This window comes from Taeniopygia guttata, chromosome 34 (genome assembly GCF_048771995.1).
Source record: "Taeniopygia guttata chromosome 34, bTaeGut7.mat, whole genome shotgun sequence".
Taxonomy (NCBI): domain Eukaryota; kingdom Metazoa; phylum Chordata; class Aves; order Passeriformes; family Estrildidae; genus Taeniopygia; species Taeniopygia guttata.
In genome coordinates, this window is record NC_133059.1 from 1,047,096 (window position 1) to 1,062,835 (window position 15,740).

The following is a 15,740-nucleotide window of genomic DNA, read 5'->3' on the forward strand; positions in this document are numbered from 1 at the left end:
GCCCGGCGCAGGTGCTCGGCCACGCTGCTGCTGTCCTCTGCCAGCTGCAGAGAGCGGCAGGAGGGAAGGGTTGGCCCCGCAGCCCCGCCGGGCCGGGGCTCCATGGGCACCCGGCTCGGGCCGCAGGAGCCTGGAGCAGAGCCCGCGCGGCCTCGGGCTGCAGCAGTGGGCAGGGGCACAGCTGCCAGCCCGCACACCGAGCACCGCGCTCAGGGGGCTTCTCCAGGCTGGGGCTGCGGCTTCCCGGCCCTCCTTACCAGGCACTCGGTGAACTTCCACAGCTCCTGGTTCTTCACCAGCTTTTCAAGATCCCTCCTCTTCAGGAACTCGGCCGCACAAAGCAGCGTTTCCTGAGAAGCCTGGAGAGCAGCAGAGACGCGGAGATGGCCCCACAGCCCAGGGCGCAGGACCCGTCCCTGTGCCAGGGCCTGGAGGAGGCTGCAGCCTGCGAGGTGCCAGGGCAGGGGCAGCCCAGCCCCTGCCAGGGGAACAGCAGCAGCTGCCGAGTCCTCACCTCTGCCACTCGCTGGTTCTCATCATGGCAGTGGAAGGAGAGTGGCAGCAGGCTCTGGCACACGTGTGCCTTCAGAGCCTCTTTTTGTTTTTCCTGTGGAAAAGTCATCCATGTTCAGAAGAGCAGTATGGAGAGCAGCTGCACTTGGCTATTGTCCTGTATGAAGGGAAGAAAAAAGGACCTCAGCATTGGCTGCACAGAGTTCAGCTTGGTGCAGGCCTGCAAATCCACAGGGCACAAAGTGTCTGGGCAGCAGCCAGTGGCCGTGGCTGGGGGCAGTGAGCCTTACGTGGTCAAGGAGTGGCAGGAGCGCCTCAACCAGCTGCAGTGTGATGGGGCTGGCTATCAGCATGTCCTTGTCCAAGATGATAAAGTTGAGGAGCATGACTGTCATGCTAACTATCTCTCCATCTGCATCCCACAGGAGCTTCACAAGACTTTCAGTCAGGCTCCACATTTTTTCTCTCTGTGAGGAACACAAGTTTGTGAAATGCCATCCAGCTGCTGCAGGGCCTAGAGGCCAAAGGGCTGTTCCAAAGCACTTGGGCAGCTGAAGCGGGAGGCAGGAGAGCTGGGAGCAGCTGGCCCAGCGCCCAAAGCCCAGCCAAGCCCAAGCGACTGCATTCCTGAGTGCAGCCTCTGCCCTGCCCCCTTCTCACCATCGAGGGATCATTGATGAGCTCGAGAAGGGCCCTGAGCGCCAGGTGACGCCTCTCCTTGCACTCGCTCCTCAGGTGCCTTGACAAGATTTGCAGGACTCTGTCAGCACCGCGTTCACTCAAGTCCAGGCACTCGAGGCCCTGAAAGGCACAGGGCAGTGACAGGGGACCGGCCGGCGGGAGCCCAGAACCGCACAGGGCCGGGCCCAGGCAGCAGCACGGGGCGCGGGCACCGTCCCAGGCACTGCGGCCAAGAGAGGGCAGAGAGCCGGGAGGCAGCTGAGCGAGGCAGCGCTGGCCTTCAGGCTCACCTCCACAAGGAACGCCAGGGAGGGCAGCTCCCAGCGTGGCTCCTGTGTGCTGAGCAGCCGGAGCAGGTAGCGAGCGATCCGGGAGCACACGGGGATGGAGACACAGGACATCTCCCTGGCAGGAGACAAAGTAACCAAGGCTGTGGGCCAGGGGGACAAACCTCTCCCAGGACTGACTCACAGAGGTCTGGTCTTTCCCCAGCATCCTGCAAGGGCCCCTGGGCTATTTGGGAGGCGGCTCCTTGTGGGCACCCTCCTCTCCCAGCCTTTTTCAGTCTGCTTGGCTGTCCCTCGGTGACAAGGCTCTCTGGCCCATGACCACAGGAACTGTGTGGGGCACCCCAGGCACAGAGCACAAATATCAGAGGCAGCAGTGTGAAGGGGGTCTCACCTGGCCAGCAGACCCACGGCATAGTGGTGGGTGTCAGCACATAGCAGCGTGTCCCAGCCACACTTGCGTTCCATTGCCACCACCACATCCTCGTGCTGCATTTGGCAGAGCAGGGACTTCAGGGTGCGCACTGCAAACCTGTGTGCAGAGCAAAGCCCAGGTCACACTGGGAGCACTGGCCCCTGCCCAGGGATGTGGCAAGGACAGGAGGACAGGCATGGAGCACCTGTTGGGACTGGTGGCAAGGCCGTGTTGCTGCTGACATCCCTTCCAGAAGGTATCGACCTCCTCTGGCATATCCAGAGTGCTGAAGAGCACTTGGAAGAGCAGATGGACAAACAGGCGGGGGAAATACACGGTCACCATCTGTGAGACACAGGGCAGCTGGAGGATCTTCCACATCACCACAGTTGCCTGCAAAGGACAAAGCCCCTCGAGACAGCGCTCAGTGCCGAGGTGTTCGTGTGGCAGGGCCCGAGCACGGGAGGGAGAGGCCCGGAGAGACGCAGGGGGAGCACCCGGCCTGGTGGCCCTGAAGCTGCCCCGAGGCCAGGTTTCAGCCCAGCACCTGAGGCAGGGAGATGCCGTGGGGGAGGGAGGATGGAGAGCTGCTGGAGAGGTGGCCTTGGGGCCAGCAAAGGCAGAAACTCACAGCCAGGGCAAGGACAGCCGTGTGGTCCCCATCGGAGGTGCACGTGCTGTGCTCTGGCCAGCTCCCCAGCACATCGAGGAGTATGAGCATGGCCGGCTCTGCAGTCCTGGGCGAGCACATGATGCTCTTCCACATGGCCAAAGCAGCTCTGTGGGGTCAGAGCTCTGTCTCAGAGGGGTCTGGGACACAGCAGCGTGGCCTGGGCGGCAGCGGGGAGCTGAGCTGCTCTGCCAGCCCTGCCTCTGCCCACTGCCCCTCACTGGCAGCACGCAGGCAGCCCAGCCCTGTGGGGACTGGCCCCTGAGGGGCAGGGGGGAAGCATGGCAGCACGCTGGGGGGCTGGCAGGGGCCAGGGCTGGCAAAGGGAGCAGCCAGAGGGCCCTGGAATTCTCTGTTTGTCAGACACCTGGGACAGGCTGTACAGGGTGAAGGGCTGCTGAGCCTTGTGGACACGTGGGCCCCGTACCTGTCACACACTGGGGCCACACGCAGGAGAGCCATCACCACGTCAGAGGGCTGTGCCTCTGTCAGATCCAGAAGGGGCCTGTACAGATTGTACTCAGGAAACTCATTGGCCACGAGGATGTACCTCACCATGGCAGGCAGCTGGAGAAGGCAGGGGAGACTTGGAAAGCTGCCAGAGGAAGGAATGTGCCCAGCTGCCCCAGAGAAGTGCTTCCCTTGCCACCACACTGCCATGGCCTCAAAGGCTTCCAGGGAGCAGCAGGCATGGCTTGGGAGGCCACGCAATTGCTGGGAGGAGAAAAGCCAGGCCACAGGCTGCTCACTTGCTTTGGGCTGGAAGGACCCTCCTCCACAAGCATATCCAGCAGGGCAGCACTGGTCTTGGTTTTGAAGAAGGGAGAGTACGCTCTGACCACAGCGCCCATGACGCTGCTCTCTTCCTCCTGAATCCTTTTCATGACTTTGCAAACCATGTGTAGCAGAAGGGCAAGAAGCCCGGGATGTTGCATGGAGTGCTCCGAGCACAGTGCTGGGCTGAGCAGTGCCAGCAGGCCCAGCCCAGGTGGGGATGGCTGCAGGTACCTGCGCTGTTCTGCGGAAGCGGCCACGGGTGTGTTCCTGCTCTCGTGTGCGCTGCACGGCTGCACCTGGCAAAGAGCGAGCGCAGCCCGAGCTGAGGGGCTGCGGGAGAGGCCGGAGAACACAGCCCAGCCCTGCGCTGCCCAGGCAGGGACAGCCCCGCGCCGCCCCAGGGCATGGAGCACGGCTGTGGGGTGTCTGCCCGGCCCCTATTCCATCCTGTCCATGGGCATGGCCCCAGGGGATGGGATGGGATGGGATGGGATGGGATGGGATGGGATGGGATGGGATGGGATGGGATGGGATGGGATGGGATGGGATGGGATGGGATGGGATGGGATGGGATGGGATGGGATAGGGCCAAGCTGGCTGCAGGCACCAGCCCTGTGGCCCAGCTCTGCCACTCACCCTTCTGTGGTCGCTGGAACTGCTCCACCTCTTCAGGCTGCTGTGCTGGGGAAGCTCCAGGGCCTTCTTTCTCCTCCTTCCCCCAGGCCAGCTCTGGCACGCTCGCAGGTCTGTGCTCTACGTCACTGCCTGGATTCATGGCTACTTGCAGAAGGTGAAAAGGAAAAGGTCCGAGTCAGCAAGTGCTGCAGTCGTGCCTTGAGGGCACCTGCAAGAGTGAAGTCTTGGCAAGGCTTCAGGACAGCAAATCCTGCACTCTGGTCTTGGGGGCTCCAGCCACAAGGACAGGAGACTCCTGTCAAGGACTGTGCAAAGCAAATGCCACGGTCTGCCCTCGAGGGCAGCTGCAGAAGAGATGTCTCTGGAAGGCCAGGGGTCACCAAGTGTTCTGGTAGGGCCACGAGGTCACCTGCAGGAGTAATACCTCGGGAAAGCTCCAGGTCAGAAAGGAACGAGTGGCTGTGCGAGGGCTCCTCACAGCACCGCTCTCTCCGTCCTGTCCTTTCGCGTGCACAGAGCACTGTGGCATGGCCTCGTCACTGCCAACACCTTTGCCACAGCATGTCACAAAGGGCCCTTGGATACCCTGTCCCGTTCCATTCCACGGTGACCATGCTGCACCGTGTCACAAAGGGCCCTTGGATACCCTGTCCCGTTCCATTCCACGATGACCATGCTGCACCGTGTCACAAAAGGCCCTTGGATACCCTGTCCCGTTCCATTCCATGGTGACCATGCTGCACCGTGTCACAAAGGGCCCTTGGATACCCTGTCCCGTTCCATTCCACGGTGACCATGCTGCACCGTGTCACAAAGGGCCCTTGCACGCACTGCCACTGCCCTGGGGCCACCCCCAGCCCCCTAGAGTGGCCCAGGTTGGAAGGAATGCCTTGCCCCAAGTGTGTCAGACAGCCCAACAGGATCTTTAGGAACGGCTCAGACCATCAGCAAACGCTGCCCTGCTCTGCGGGCTCAGAGCAGCAGGAGCCCCCGCAGCTGCCGACGCAGCCGCGGCGGGAAGGGCACGGGGCCCTGCACAGAAGCTGGCACGGCCTCCTCGGGACACGTCCCACATGGTGGCCATCCTAAGCACGGCCGTGTGACACAGACCAGGAACGTGTGGGCCAGGGCAGGAATGCTGCTCTGAGCCTGGGGCCCGGGGAGCGCTGACATCAGCCGCTGAGGCACAGTCCCCGCCGAAGCAGAGTTCCCCCGAGCCCTGGCAGCACCGGTGCCCGTCTGCTGCCCCAGAAACCTGTGCCCCAAAAGGGCTTCTCTGCCAGAGGGCAGCCAAAGCTGGTGTGTGTTGCAGCATTTTTCAGAGAAAGAGGACATGAGTTATGAGATTTGAGCTACTCCAGTCTAGGCCTCAGATTTGGGCCTTGTGAGGCCTTCAAGCCCCTGACGCAGTTAGAAATTCAGAGCTTGGGGCGCAGATAGAAATAGTATTAAGGTGTGACGGGGACCACTGGGCTGCCTGGGTGTGAATTAGTATACGTTTATAGTGTAAGGCTCAAGCCACTTTAAGGAAAAGGTAAACAATGTTAGCCTACCAATCAGAGTGCCTTTGTTTTTGTAAACTATGAAGAAGCTTATATAAACTACCATCTTATTTCGAATAAACGGAACATTTGATTAACCACGTTGGTTCAGATCTGCGTTTGTCTTGTCCAGTTTCCCGTTTTCCTGAGATTCCCTGGCTTTTGGTGTGCACTGGGGGCTGTGCTCCGTCCTACAGGGGCTGTTGGTAGCAGCACCTGGAGCAACTGGTGGCAACTCTTGGTGCGTGTCAGATGTTGCTGCTCCTTCCTGGAAAGATTCTTTCATGGAAGGGATTAGCAGCAGCACAGAAACACCAACAGCTACTCAACTTCACAGGACAAGGGAATCCACCGAAACACGGTCATGTTTCCTTGTGCTTTTGCGTCTTTCTTGCATTCGAAAAGAAAAAGAATTGGCCCAAGCCCTGCTATTCAAATCTCCAGCTGCTGTGTGTCTTCCTGTGGCAGCTCACGTGCAAACACAACTGGCTGCCTGCTCAGCTCGGCACTGGACGGCCACAAACAGGGAGGGCCCTGGTGAACATCTCTTTGGTCTGGTGGGGCAGCGAGGGCACAGGAGACAAAGACTGCTCCTCCCGAGTTCATGGGGCAACAGAGAGATTTTATTTCCCACGCCCCCCCTTACACAGGGCATTTGAAAGACCAGGCCTGGAAGCTCTCACTGGTTTGAGCTCCACGCCCCTTCAGGTTCTGGCCCGTGAGGTGCCTGCAGTTTTGGGAGATATTTGATTGGTCAAGAGCCCTGTCAATCATGGTAACATCTCACCTTTCTTTATAAAATTCTGTGTATTGTTCTCTGTCACCCATCTGCAAGGGCCCTTTGCAAACATGGTGACAGAGGACAGCATGCATCTAATTTTCACTGGAGCTGCAGCATTCCCCTCCAGGAACTGTTAGGGGAGAACTCAGGCCACAGGCATAATGCTTCTCGGTTACAAATTGAACTTATCTCTAAAAGCAGAAAGCTATTTAACCCTGAGCCCATTTAGCCCTCAGAGAAAAACCCTATTTTAAAAAACAACCTTTAAGCACTTGATCCCTTGGAGAAAAACTGAACTCCCAGAAAACAGTCTGTAAACAGAAAAACTGTTTGTAAACATGAGAAATAATTTGTAAACACATCAAGTCCTTCTATGAACTGTCCATGAGGCAGGTGATCATTTGTAATGCTGTCTGTGGTTTCCAGTGTCCATATTTTAGGCAGCAGTATTGTACTGTTGTAGGATTTATTGTAAAACATGAGAACAGACTCAGAGGGGAGGAGGGTGTACCCTCAATCCAACCCCTTTCCCCTTTTTTCTTTGTATAATAAATAATAATAGGAACAGAACATGGATTTTGAATACTATTAACTTATGCAAAATTTCATCCAGGCTTACTGATAATATTTTTCTTTACCAGCCAGGTTCAGGGTAAAGAACTTGATTGGGAGATGTTTTGATCAGGGCAAGGAACTTGGTTGGGAGACATTTTCTGTATTTATATTTTATCTGGTATAAACCATAGACTCTTTTCCCTTTGTTAGAAGTTTGAAATTTTGTTATTGGCTTAATTAGCTGACTTTTAACTTTTAAAATGATGACAAGTGGCAGCATTTCAGTGAAAAAACCTTGCAACTGCAATTTGCTTACGATAAATCCATGTTCTATGTGTACCTCAGTGGATATTCTTTGAATCACACCAGTTTATCTTGAAGCAATGCAAGAATAATTACTAGAATATTAAGAAAAGACATATACATACTAGACTTCTTTAAGACAATGATTTACTAAAATATGAATATAGATCCAATATCGATATCCAACTGAGACGGACAAAAACTCTCTAAGAGGTTAAAGTTAGAAAGTGTATGTTTATTGAGACAGCTGGACAGTACCTGGGATAATTCCCTAATGCACACTGCAAAAATCACAGGTGTTACAAAGCTTTTTTTATTGACAGAAGTCTTGAATACACAAAATATGAATGCATATTCATATCCCTGTCACTTCCTCTGCTCTGCTTCATATGCTAATTGGCAGAAAGGCTATTAAGCATGTGTAGTTCTGTTCCCTGAAATGAGTTGGGGGTCCATTTTGGGGAGGGGTCTCGAAAATGAAGAAGTAAAATAAGTCTTCCTCGTTCTGACCTTTCTGCCTTTCCCATGCACACGTGACAAATGAATCCTTGCCGTTTTCCTGTGCTTAATGGATTCCTAAAGTAGGGGAAGTCTGCAACTGGTTTTGGGTCCCTGAAATCTGTTTGTCACATTCTGTTTCTCATGATAAGCACAGCTACCCAAACATAAAGCTGAGAAGCAATGAGTTAATAGATCCTGGATATCTTATCTAAGATCCAGCTACTGTTAACTATGAACAAAGCCCATTTATCTACTTCCACTAAGTCAGCAACATCTAATTTAAATATCATCTTAACTTCCTAAAATTCTTAATTCTTCCAAATTAATGTCTCACTGGGAATGGGGACAGGGAATGGGAATGGGGACAGGGAATGGGGAATGGGAATGGAGACAGGGACTGGGAGTGGTGACAGAGACAGGGAATGGGGACAGGGACCAGGAATGGGGACAGGGAATGGGAATGGGGACAGGGAATGGGGAATGGGAATGGAGACAGGGACTGTGAGTGGTGAAAGAGACAGGGAATGGGGACGGGGACCAGGAATGGGGACAGGGAATAGGACTGGGAATGGGGACAGGGACAGGGAATACTGAACAGGGATCAAGAATGGGGTCCGGATTGGGATGGGAGCAGGATGGGAACGGGATAAGGGGGACATGGGAACAGGCAGGGGCAAGGGGAGTATGGAAGGGGAGTAAGGAATGGGGCAGCCACTGCAGGGGGACTGGGCTATGGGATGGGGACACATGGGGACAGTTCCAGGGCAGGGGGTCCTTGACCAGCTGCCCAGAACCTCCACCAGGGTCTCCCAGTGCAACTGGAGCCGCTCAGCCTGGGGTGCCCAAAGCCCTGAGCAACTCTGTGGTAGATAGGGACAGGCGGAGCGGAAGACCACGGGATGTCACGGAAAGATAGACCCCTCCCCTTCTCTCTTCCACACGTTATCTATTAACCCCAGAAGCCCCAGAAGCATGTAGCCACACCTGCCCTGGTAAATTTCCACTCCTTACTAAACCCTGGGACCCCCCAACCCCCCTCTGACGTAGCAAAAACCCCCAAGACTATTTAAACCCACGAGATAGGATAATAAAGGCTTTTCGATCATCCACCACATTGGTGCCAGCGTCTTTATCGATAGCCCGAGCGGCCTGGAGAGGCCAGGCCGCCGTGCTGCCTCACCTGAACCAGGTCCCACGTTGCCCCTTATAAAGGCAACATACTGGTGCCGAAACCCGGGAGAAAAGAAGAAAAAAAAAAAAAAAGGAAAAATTCCCCCGGCGGACGGGATACACCTGGACGGGAGCAGCGGCCGGAACGGTCAAACCGTATCTAGGCGAGGGGAGACGTCCCGGGACCCGCGAGCGTCATAGGCAGCATCGCATGGGTCGTGAGTGTGATTTGTGGGCAATGGAGTATCGAGTTTAAGCTCAGGGACTTTTATCTTGCTATAGCAAGGCTGCCTGAGCTTGGAGCAACCGAATGCTCAGTGGATGCCATGTATCCGGGAATATAGGAACAGTGTACAGCCACGCTAGCCGCGGAATCGAAATCCTCACGCAGTGGCGAGAGCGTTACGGCACGGGGCAAGGTAGAAAAAACCCCGCGCAAGGCAATAGAAAAACAGGAGACGCAGAGTGCAGCGTGTACGTGTTTATTAGTTAGACCCGGGCTCGGGACGGGGGCGAAAGCGCAGACCGTCCCTGAGGAGGGTCCACCCGGGAGCGGAGACCTGGGGGGGCTCAGCGCGACAACCCCTTCCCCGGATCAGAGCCCAGCCCGGCCCCGCCGCGGAGCGGAGCCCAGCCCGGCACGGGGGAGCGCCGCCGCCAGGGCCCGGAGCGGCACGCTCCGAGCAGCGCGGCCCCGCTCCCGCCGGGACCCGGACCCGGCCGCGGCTCCGCGCCGCTTCCCCGCCGGCGCCCCGAGCGGAGCGGCGCCAAGCCCCGCCACGGCAGCCCCCTGAGACACCCCCGCCGTGGAAAACCCCCAAAAAACCCCCGCCGCAAAAAAAACTCCGAAAAGCTGCGGCTTCCCGATCCGTCCCGCCGCCGATCGGAGGTCCGTTGTCAGAGGCGCAGCCGCGCGCGGAGAGCTTTTGGCGGGAGCTGGCAGGAGAAGCCAAAATCGCGGAAGCCGCAGCTCGGGAAGAATCCCCGGCAGCGTGGCCATGCTGCCGCCTTGAAAATGGCGCCGGGTGCCGCAGAGGGGGGCGGGGCACGAGTAGTCTCGGCGCGAAAACTCAAAAACCACACGATTTCAGGGGCGCGCGTGCGCGGGAGAAAGGGGCAGAGAGCGGCTCGAGGCACAGAGCCAATCAGCGGCCGCGCCAGGCGCCGCCACCATATAAGGAAAAAACCACCCCCCGCGAGGGGCGCGGCGAGCCGGGGGGGCAGGAGCGGCCCCACCCCCGCGGGGAGGAGCGAGCTCGGAGCCGAACAAAACGGCGCGGAGCCCTGGAAGTGCACTGGCATTTGATTTCCGGCACGGAGCCTGGCGACAACTCTGCCGGCTCCTCCGAGCCGGCGGGGGCCAGCCGGGACCCCAAAACAAAAGATACGGAACCAGCACAGTTTAAAACAAAACCGAATAGAGTTCTAAGCCGCACCGAAAAGCAGTCACAATACCCCTTGGAGCTGCGGGAGAAAAGGGCGTCTCACCAAGGAACGCGGGTCCCAGCCCCCGGACACACGGGGGGGGGGAGAGGGGGGGGGCGCGGGCGAACTCAGCCTCCCCCCACCGCAAGCAGCGCCTGTGCCGCAGAGTCAGCAGGAGACGCCCCGATACGGGACCCCTGGGTAACCCTGGCCATGAAAGTGGCGAGAAAGCCCCTCGGGAATGTAGGGGACGTGCTGCCTCTGTGGCAGTCGGGACCCCCACGTGGTGAGACTATGAGAGCCACTGCTGCACACCCACTGCTGCCAGCCAAACCTGACCCTCAAAACAAAACTAATGAGAAACTGTGAGTCTTGTTTACAGGACACACTGGTGAACCATCCCCGTGACACATACACCCCTGCTCCAGAAGGAGATGACAGACCACCAAGCCACCAGACAAAACCTGAGCGTCCCACGACGGTGAGATCCAAACATGCACAGTGTCTTTCTTCATGCAATTTTGCTGTTAGAGGCTTGTGGCCAGGGGGGCAAGCTGGCCCAGGCCACTACCCTCATCAGCTATTTAGGTGGGTCGTGCAGCATCTATCAAGTGACAAGGTGCTCAAAAAAGTCACCATAATAAATACCCCATCCTTCGTGTTCCACATAGCCAGCCTGTTTAGAAGCTACCTTACTAACCCTAAATGAAACCAAATCAAACCTGACTAACCCCTATTAGTTTTGCTATAATGTTAAAACCCCCTTCTCTATAAAGCATTACTTTAAATACCCGCTTCAGTTACTCCACAGCCAGTGCCCCCCACCAGTGCAGATGGGACACTCCCCGCAGAGAAATCACCCTGAGTCAAATCACAGGACAGGGCAGATGTTTTGGCAATGCAACCTTAGCAAAGCAAAAAGGCAACTTCTGCACTAAAGTTGTCAAGCCTGACAGAAAAACCAACAAGTGAATGACCCCACCTGCATCTAGGCTGTGAGTTTGCCAGTGATCCAGAGCGAATCCTTATATGTTCCTTGCCAAGTTTAATAACTGTATCGATTTCTGTGTTCAAGTTCTGATTGTCCCCAGGGTCTTGTATCACTCAGACGAAGAGCTATACCATCTTCTCGAAGAACCTAACAGACTCCACAAAAGGAAAATCATCACAGGTATAACCATCGCAATGCTGCTTAGCCTAGGAGCAGCTGGCACGGCCACGGGTGTCTCAGCCATCGCAACCCAACAGCAGGGACTCTCTCAGCTGCAAATGACCATCGACGAGGACCTGCAGAAGATCGAGAAATCCATCTCCTACCTAGAGAAATCAGTCTCTTCGCTTTCAGAAGTAGTTTTACAAAATAGGCGAGGTCTAGACCTTTTGTTCATGCAGCAGGGAAGACTGTATGCAGCCTTGAAGGAAGAATGCTGCTTTTATGCAGATCACACGAGAGTCGTTAGAGACTCCATAGCAGAACTCCGAGAAAGACTGACTCAGAAAAAGAGAGACAGGGAGACCCAACAGAGCTGGTTTGAATCCTGGTTCAATCAATCACCTTGGCTCACCACTTTAATTTCCGCCCTGGTAGGTCCACTGGCAATACTGCTTTTAGCTGTTACCATAGGACCATGCCTCCTGAACAAACTAGTCTCGTTTGTTCAGGCCCGTCTGGAAAAAGCAAACATTCTGTTCATAAGCCACCAACAAATGCTATAAACCAAAAACTGCAAACACAGTCAGTAGCTAAAGCCTTCAGCACCTGCCTTAAAAAAATCTACCCAGATCTACCAAACCACCCTTTCCTTAACAAGTTGCAAGTTTGTACCTCACCCCAGTGCCTATACCTACGACTACCTCATTTTGTATGTGATAAGGAGGGGGGAGATGTGGTAGATAGGGACAGGCGAACGGAAGACCACGGGATGTCACGGAAAGATAGACCCCTCCCCCTCTCTCTTCCCCACGCTATCTATTAACCCCAGAAGCCCCAGAAGAATGTAGCCACACCTGCTCTGGTAAATTTCCACTACCCGACTAACCCCTGAGACCCCCAACCCCCTTCTGACGTAGCAAAGACCCCTAAAAACTATTTAAACCCACGAGATAGAATAATAAACGCTTTTCGACCGCCTGCCATATTGGTGTCTGCGTGTGTTGATTAGCCCGAGCAGCCTGGGCGAGACCAGGCTGCTGTGCTGCCATCTGAACCAGGTCCCTGGTTGTCCTTTATAAAGGCAACACACGGAGATGCCAGTGTGACATCACAGAGAGCTCTGTGACATCACAAAAAGCTGTGTGACCTCATAGTGTCAGTGTGACATCACAGTGATGTCCAAGTGACATCACAGAGACCCGTGTGATGTCACAAAGATGTCAGTGTGACATCACAAAGAGCTGTGTGACCTCACAGAGGTGTCTGTGTGACATCACAGAGACCCGTGTGATGTCAAAGATGTGTCCATGTGACGTCACAGAGATCTGTGTGACATCACAGATATGTGTGTGACATCACAAAAATCTGTGTTACCTCACAGGGTCAGCGTGACATCACAGAGATGTCAGTGTGACATCACAGAGAGCTGTGTTACATCACAGAGATAACAGTGTGACATCACAGAGATATCGGTGTGACATCAGAGAGAACTTTGTGACATCACAGTTATGTCTGTGTGACATCACAAAAAGCTGTGTGACATGACAGGGTCAGTGTGACATCACAGAGATGTCTCTGTGACATCACGGAGAGCTGTGGTACATCACAGAGATGTCCGTGTGACATCACAGAGATAACAGTGTGACATCACAGAGGGCTGTGTTACATCACAGAGATGTCCGTGTGGCATCACAGAGATGTCCGTGTGACATCACAGAGGGCTGTGTTACATCACAGAGATAACAGTGTGACATCACAGAGAGCTGTGTGACATCACAGAGATAACAGTGTGACATCACAGAGAGCTGTGTGACCTCACAGGCTCAGTATGACTTCACAGAGATGTCGGTGTGACATCACAGAGAGCTGTGTTACATCACAGAGATAACAGTGTGACATCACAGAGATGTCAGTGTTACATCACAGAGATGTCCGTGTGACATCACAGAGGGCTGTATGATCTTGCACCTTCTGGAAGATGGAGTATTGCCCACTCTGTATTGCCCGGAGCACATGCAATGTTTGAAGTGCCAGCTCTGACATGGCACTACTGACATCCTCTGTCAGGCATTGAAGGGCTGCAAGAGAGAGGAACAGAGCCACGGTCAGATCCCGACTCTGCGGGGAGCCGAGGGGAGCCCCCCCTGCCAGGGCCATCCCAACTGGCTCTTGCCATGGCCGGGAGGGATCAGGGACCAAGGGGATCAGCCCGAAGCTGCTGGCCACGCATCCCCCACGTGTCCCTGAAATCTCTGTGTGCTCTACCCAGGAGAGCAGAGCTCTCTGCAGCCGGGGCAGGGCTCGCAGCTCCCCGGCAGCCCCCGCTGGCAGCCCGCTGCCCTGTCTCAGCATTGCAGATCAGCTGGAGCTCTTCCTTCCTCCCCCTCAGGTACCGCCCGGCCGTCCCTGGGAACACAGAGCCTGTCAGGCCCAGCGGCACAGTTCCCTGCCAGCGGCGCTGCCAGCCCTGTGCCCACACACCCTCCTGGACCGGCTCGTGGCTCACCCATGAACCTGACGGCGCCTCTCGCAGGGGCTCCTGTGGGCTCTGCAGGTAGGGCAGGGCCCGGCGCAGGTGCTCGGCCGCGCTGCTGCTGTCCTCTGCCAGCTGCAGAGAGCGGCAGGAGGGAAGGGTTGGCCCCGCAGCCCCGCCGGGCCGGGGCTCCATGGGCACCCGGCTCGGGCCGCAGGAGCCTGGAGCAGAGCCCGCGCGGCCTCGGGCTGCAGCAGCGGGCAGGGGCACAGCTGCCAGCCCGCACACCGAGCACCGCGCTCAGGGGGCTTCTCCAGGCTGGGGCTGCGGCTTCCCGGCCCTTCTCACCAGGCACTCGGTGAACTTTCACAGCTCCTGGTTCTTCACCAGCTTTTCAAGATCCCTCCTCTTCAGGAACTCGGCCGCACAAAGCAGCGTTTCCTGAGAAGCCTGGAGAGCAGCAGAGACGCGGAGATGGCCCCACAGACCAGGGCTCAGGACCCGTCCCTGTGCCAGGGCCTGGAGGAGGCTGCAGCCTGCGAGGTGCCAGGGCAGGAGGCAGCCCAGCCCCTGCCAGGGGAACAGCAGCAGCTGCCGAGTCCTCACCTCTGCCACTCGCTGGTTCTCATCATGGCAGTGGAAGAAGAGTGGCAGCAGGCTCTAGCGCACGTGTGTCTTCAGAGCCTATTTTTCTTTTTCCTGTGGAAAAGTCATCAATGTTCAGAAGAGCAGTATGGAGAGTGGCTGCACTTGGCTATTGTCCTGTATGAAGGGAAGAAAAAAGACCTCAGCATTGGCTGCATGGGGCTCAGCTTGGTGCAGGCCTGCAAATCTGCAGGGCACAAAGTGTCTGGGCAGCAGCCAGTGGCCGTGGCTGGGGACAGTGAGCCTTACGTGGTCAAGGAGTGGCAGGAGCGCCTCAACCAGCTGCAGTGCGATGGGGCTGGCTATCAGCATGTCCTTGTCCAAGATGATAAAGTTGAGGAATATGACTGTCATGCTAACTATCTCTCCATCTGCATCCCAGAGGAGCTCCACAAGACTTTCAGTCAGGCTCCACATTTTTCTCTCTGTGAGGAACACAAGTTTGTGAAATGCCATCCTGCTGCTGCAGGGCCTAGAGGCCAAAGGGCTGTTCCAAAGCACTTGGGCAGCTGAAGCGGGAGGCAGGAGAGCTGGGAGCAGCTGGCCCAGCGCCCAAAGCCCAGCCAAGCCCAAGCGACTGCATTCCTGAGCGCAGCCTCTGCCCCTGCCCCCTTCTCACCATCGAGGGATCCTTGATGAGCTCGAGAAGGGCCCTGAGCGCCAGGTGACGCCTCTCCTTGCACTCGCTCCTCAGGTGCCTTGACAAGATTTGCAGGACTCTGTCAGCACCGCGTTCACTCAAGTCCAGGCACTCGAGGCCCTGAAAGGCACAGGGCAGTGACAGGGGACCGGCCGGCAGGAGCCCAGAACCGCACAGGGCCGGGCCCAGGCAGCAGCACAGGGCGCGGGCACCGTCCCAGGCACTGCGGCCAAGAGAGGGCAGAGAGCCGGGAGGCAGCTGAGCGAGGCAGTGCTGGCCTTCAGGCTCAGCTCCACAAGGAACGCCAGGGAGGGCAGCTCCCAGCGTGGCTCCTGTGTGCTGAGCAGCCGGAGCAGGTAGCGAGCGATCCGAGAGCACAAGGGGATGGAGACACAGGACATCTCCCTGGCAGGAGACAAAGTAAGCAAGACTGTGGGCCAGGGGGACAAACCTCTCCCAGGACTGACTCACAGAGGTCTGGTCTTTCCCCAGCATCCTGCAAGGGCCCCTGGGCTATTTGGGAGGCGGCTCCTTGTGGACACCCTCCTCTCCCAGCCTTTTTCAGTCTGCTTGG

The 15,740-nt window shown here is 56.5% G+C and overlaps 1 protein-coding gene across 1 annotated transcript in view; it reads left to right on the forward strand.

Annotated features, from left to right (window-relative positions):
- LOC121468955 (uncharacterized) overlaps positions 1-15,740 on the forward strand; it is a 2,238,800-nt gene that overhangs the window by 573,305 nt on the left and 1,649,755 nt on the right. The window contains 1 exon segment of the mRNA XM_072920965.1: positions 11,178-11,194. Coding sequence (XP_072777066.1) covers positions 11,178-11,194 — 17 coding nt within the window.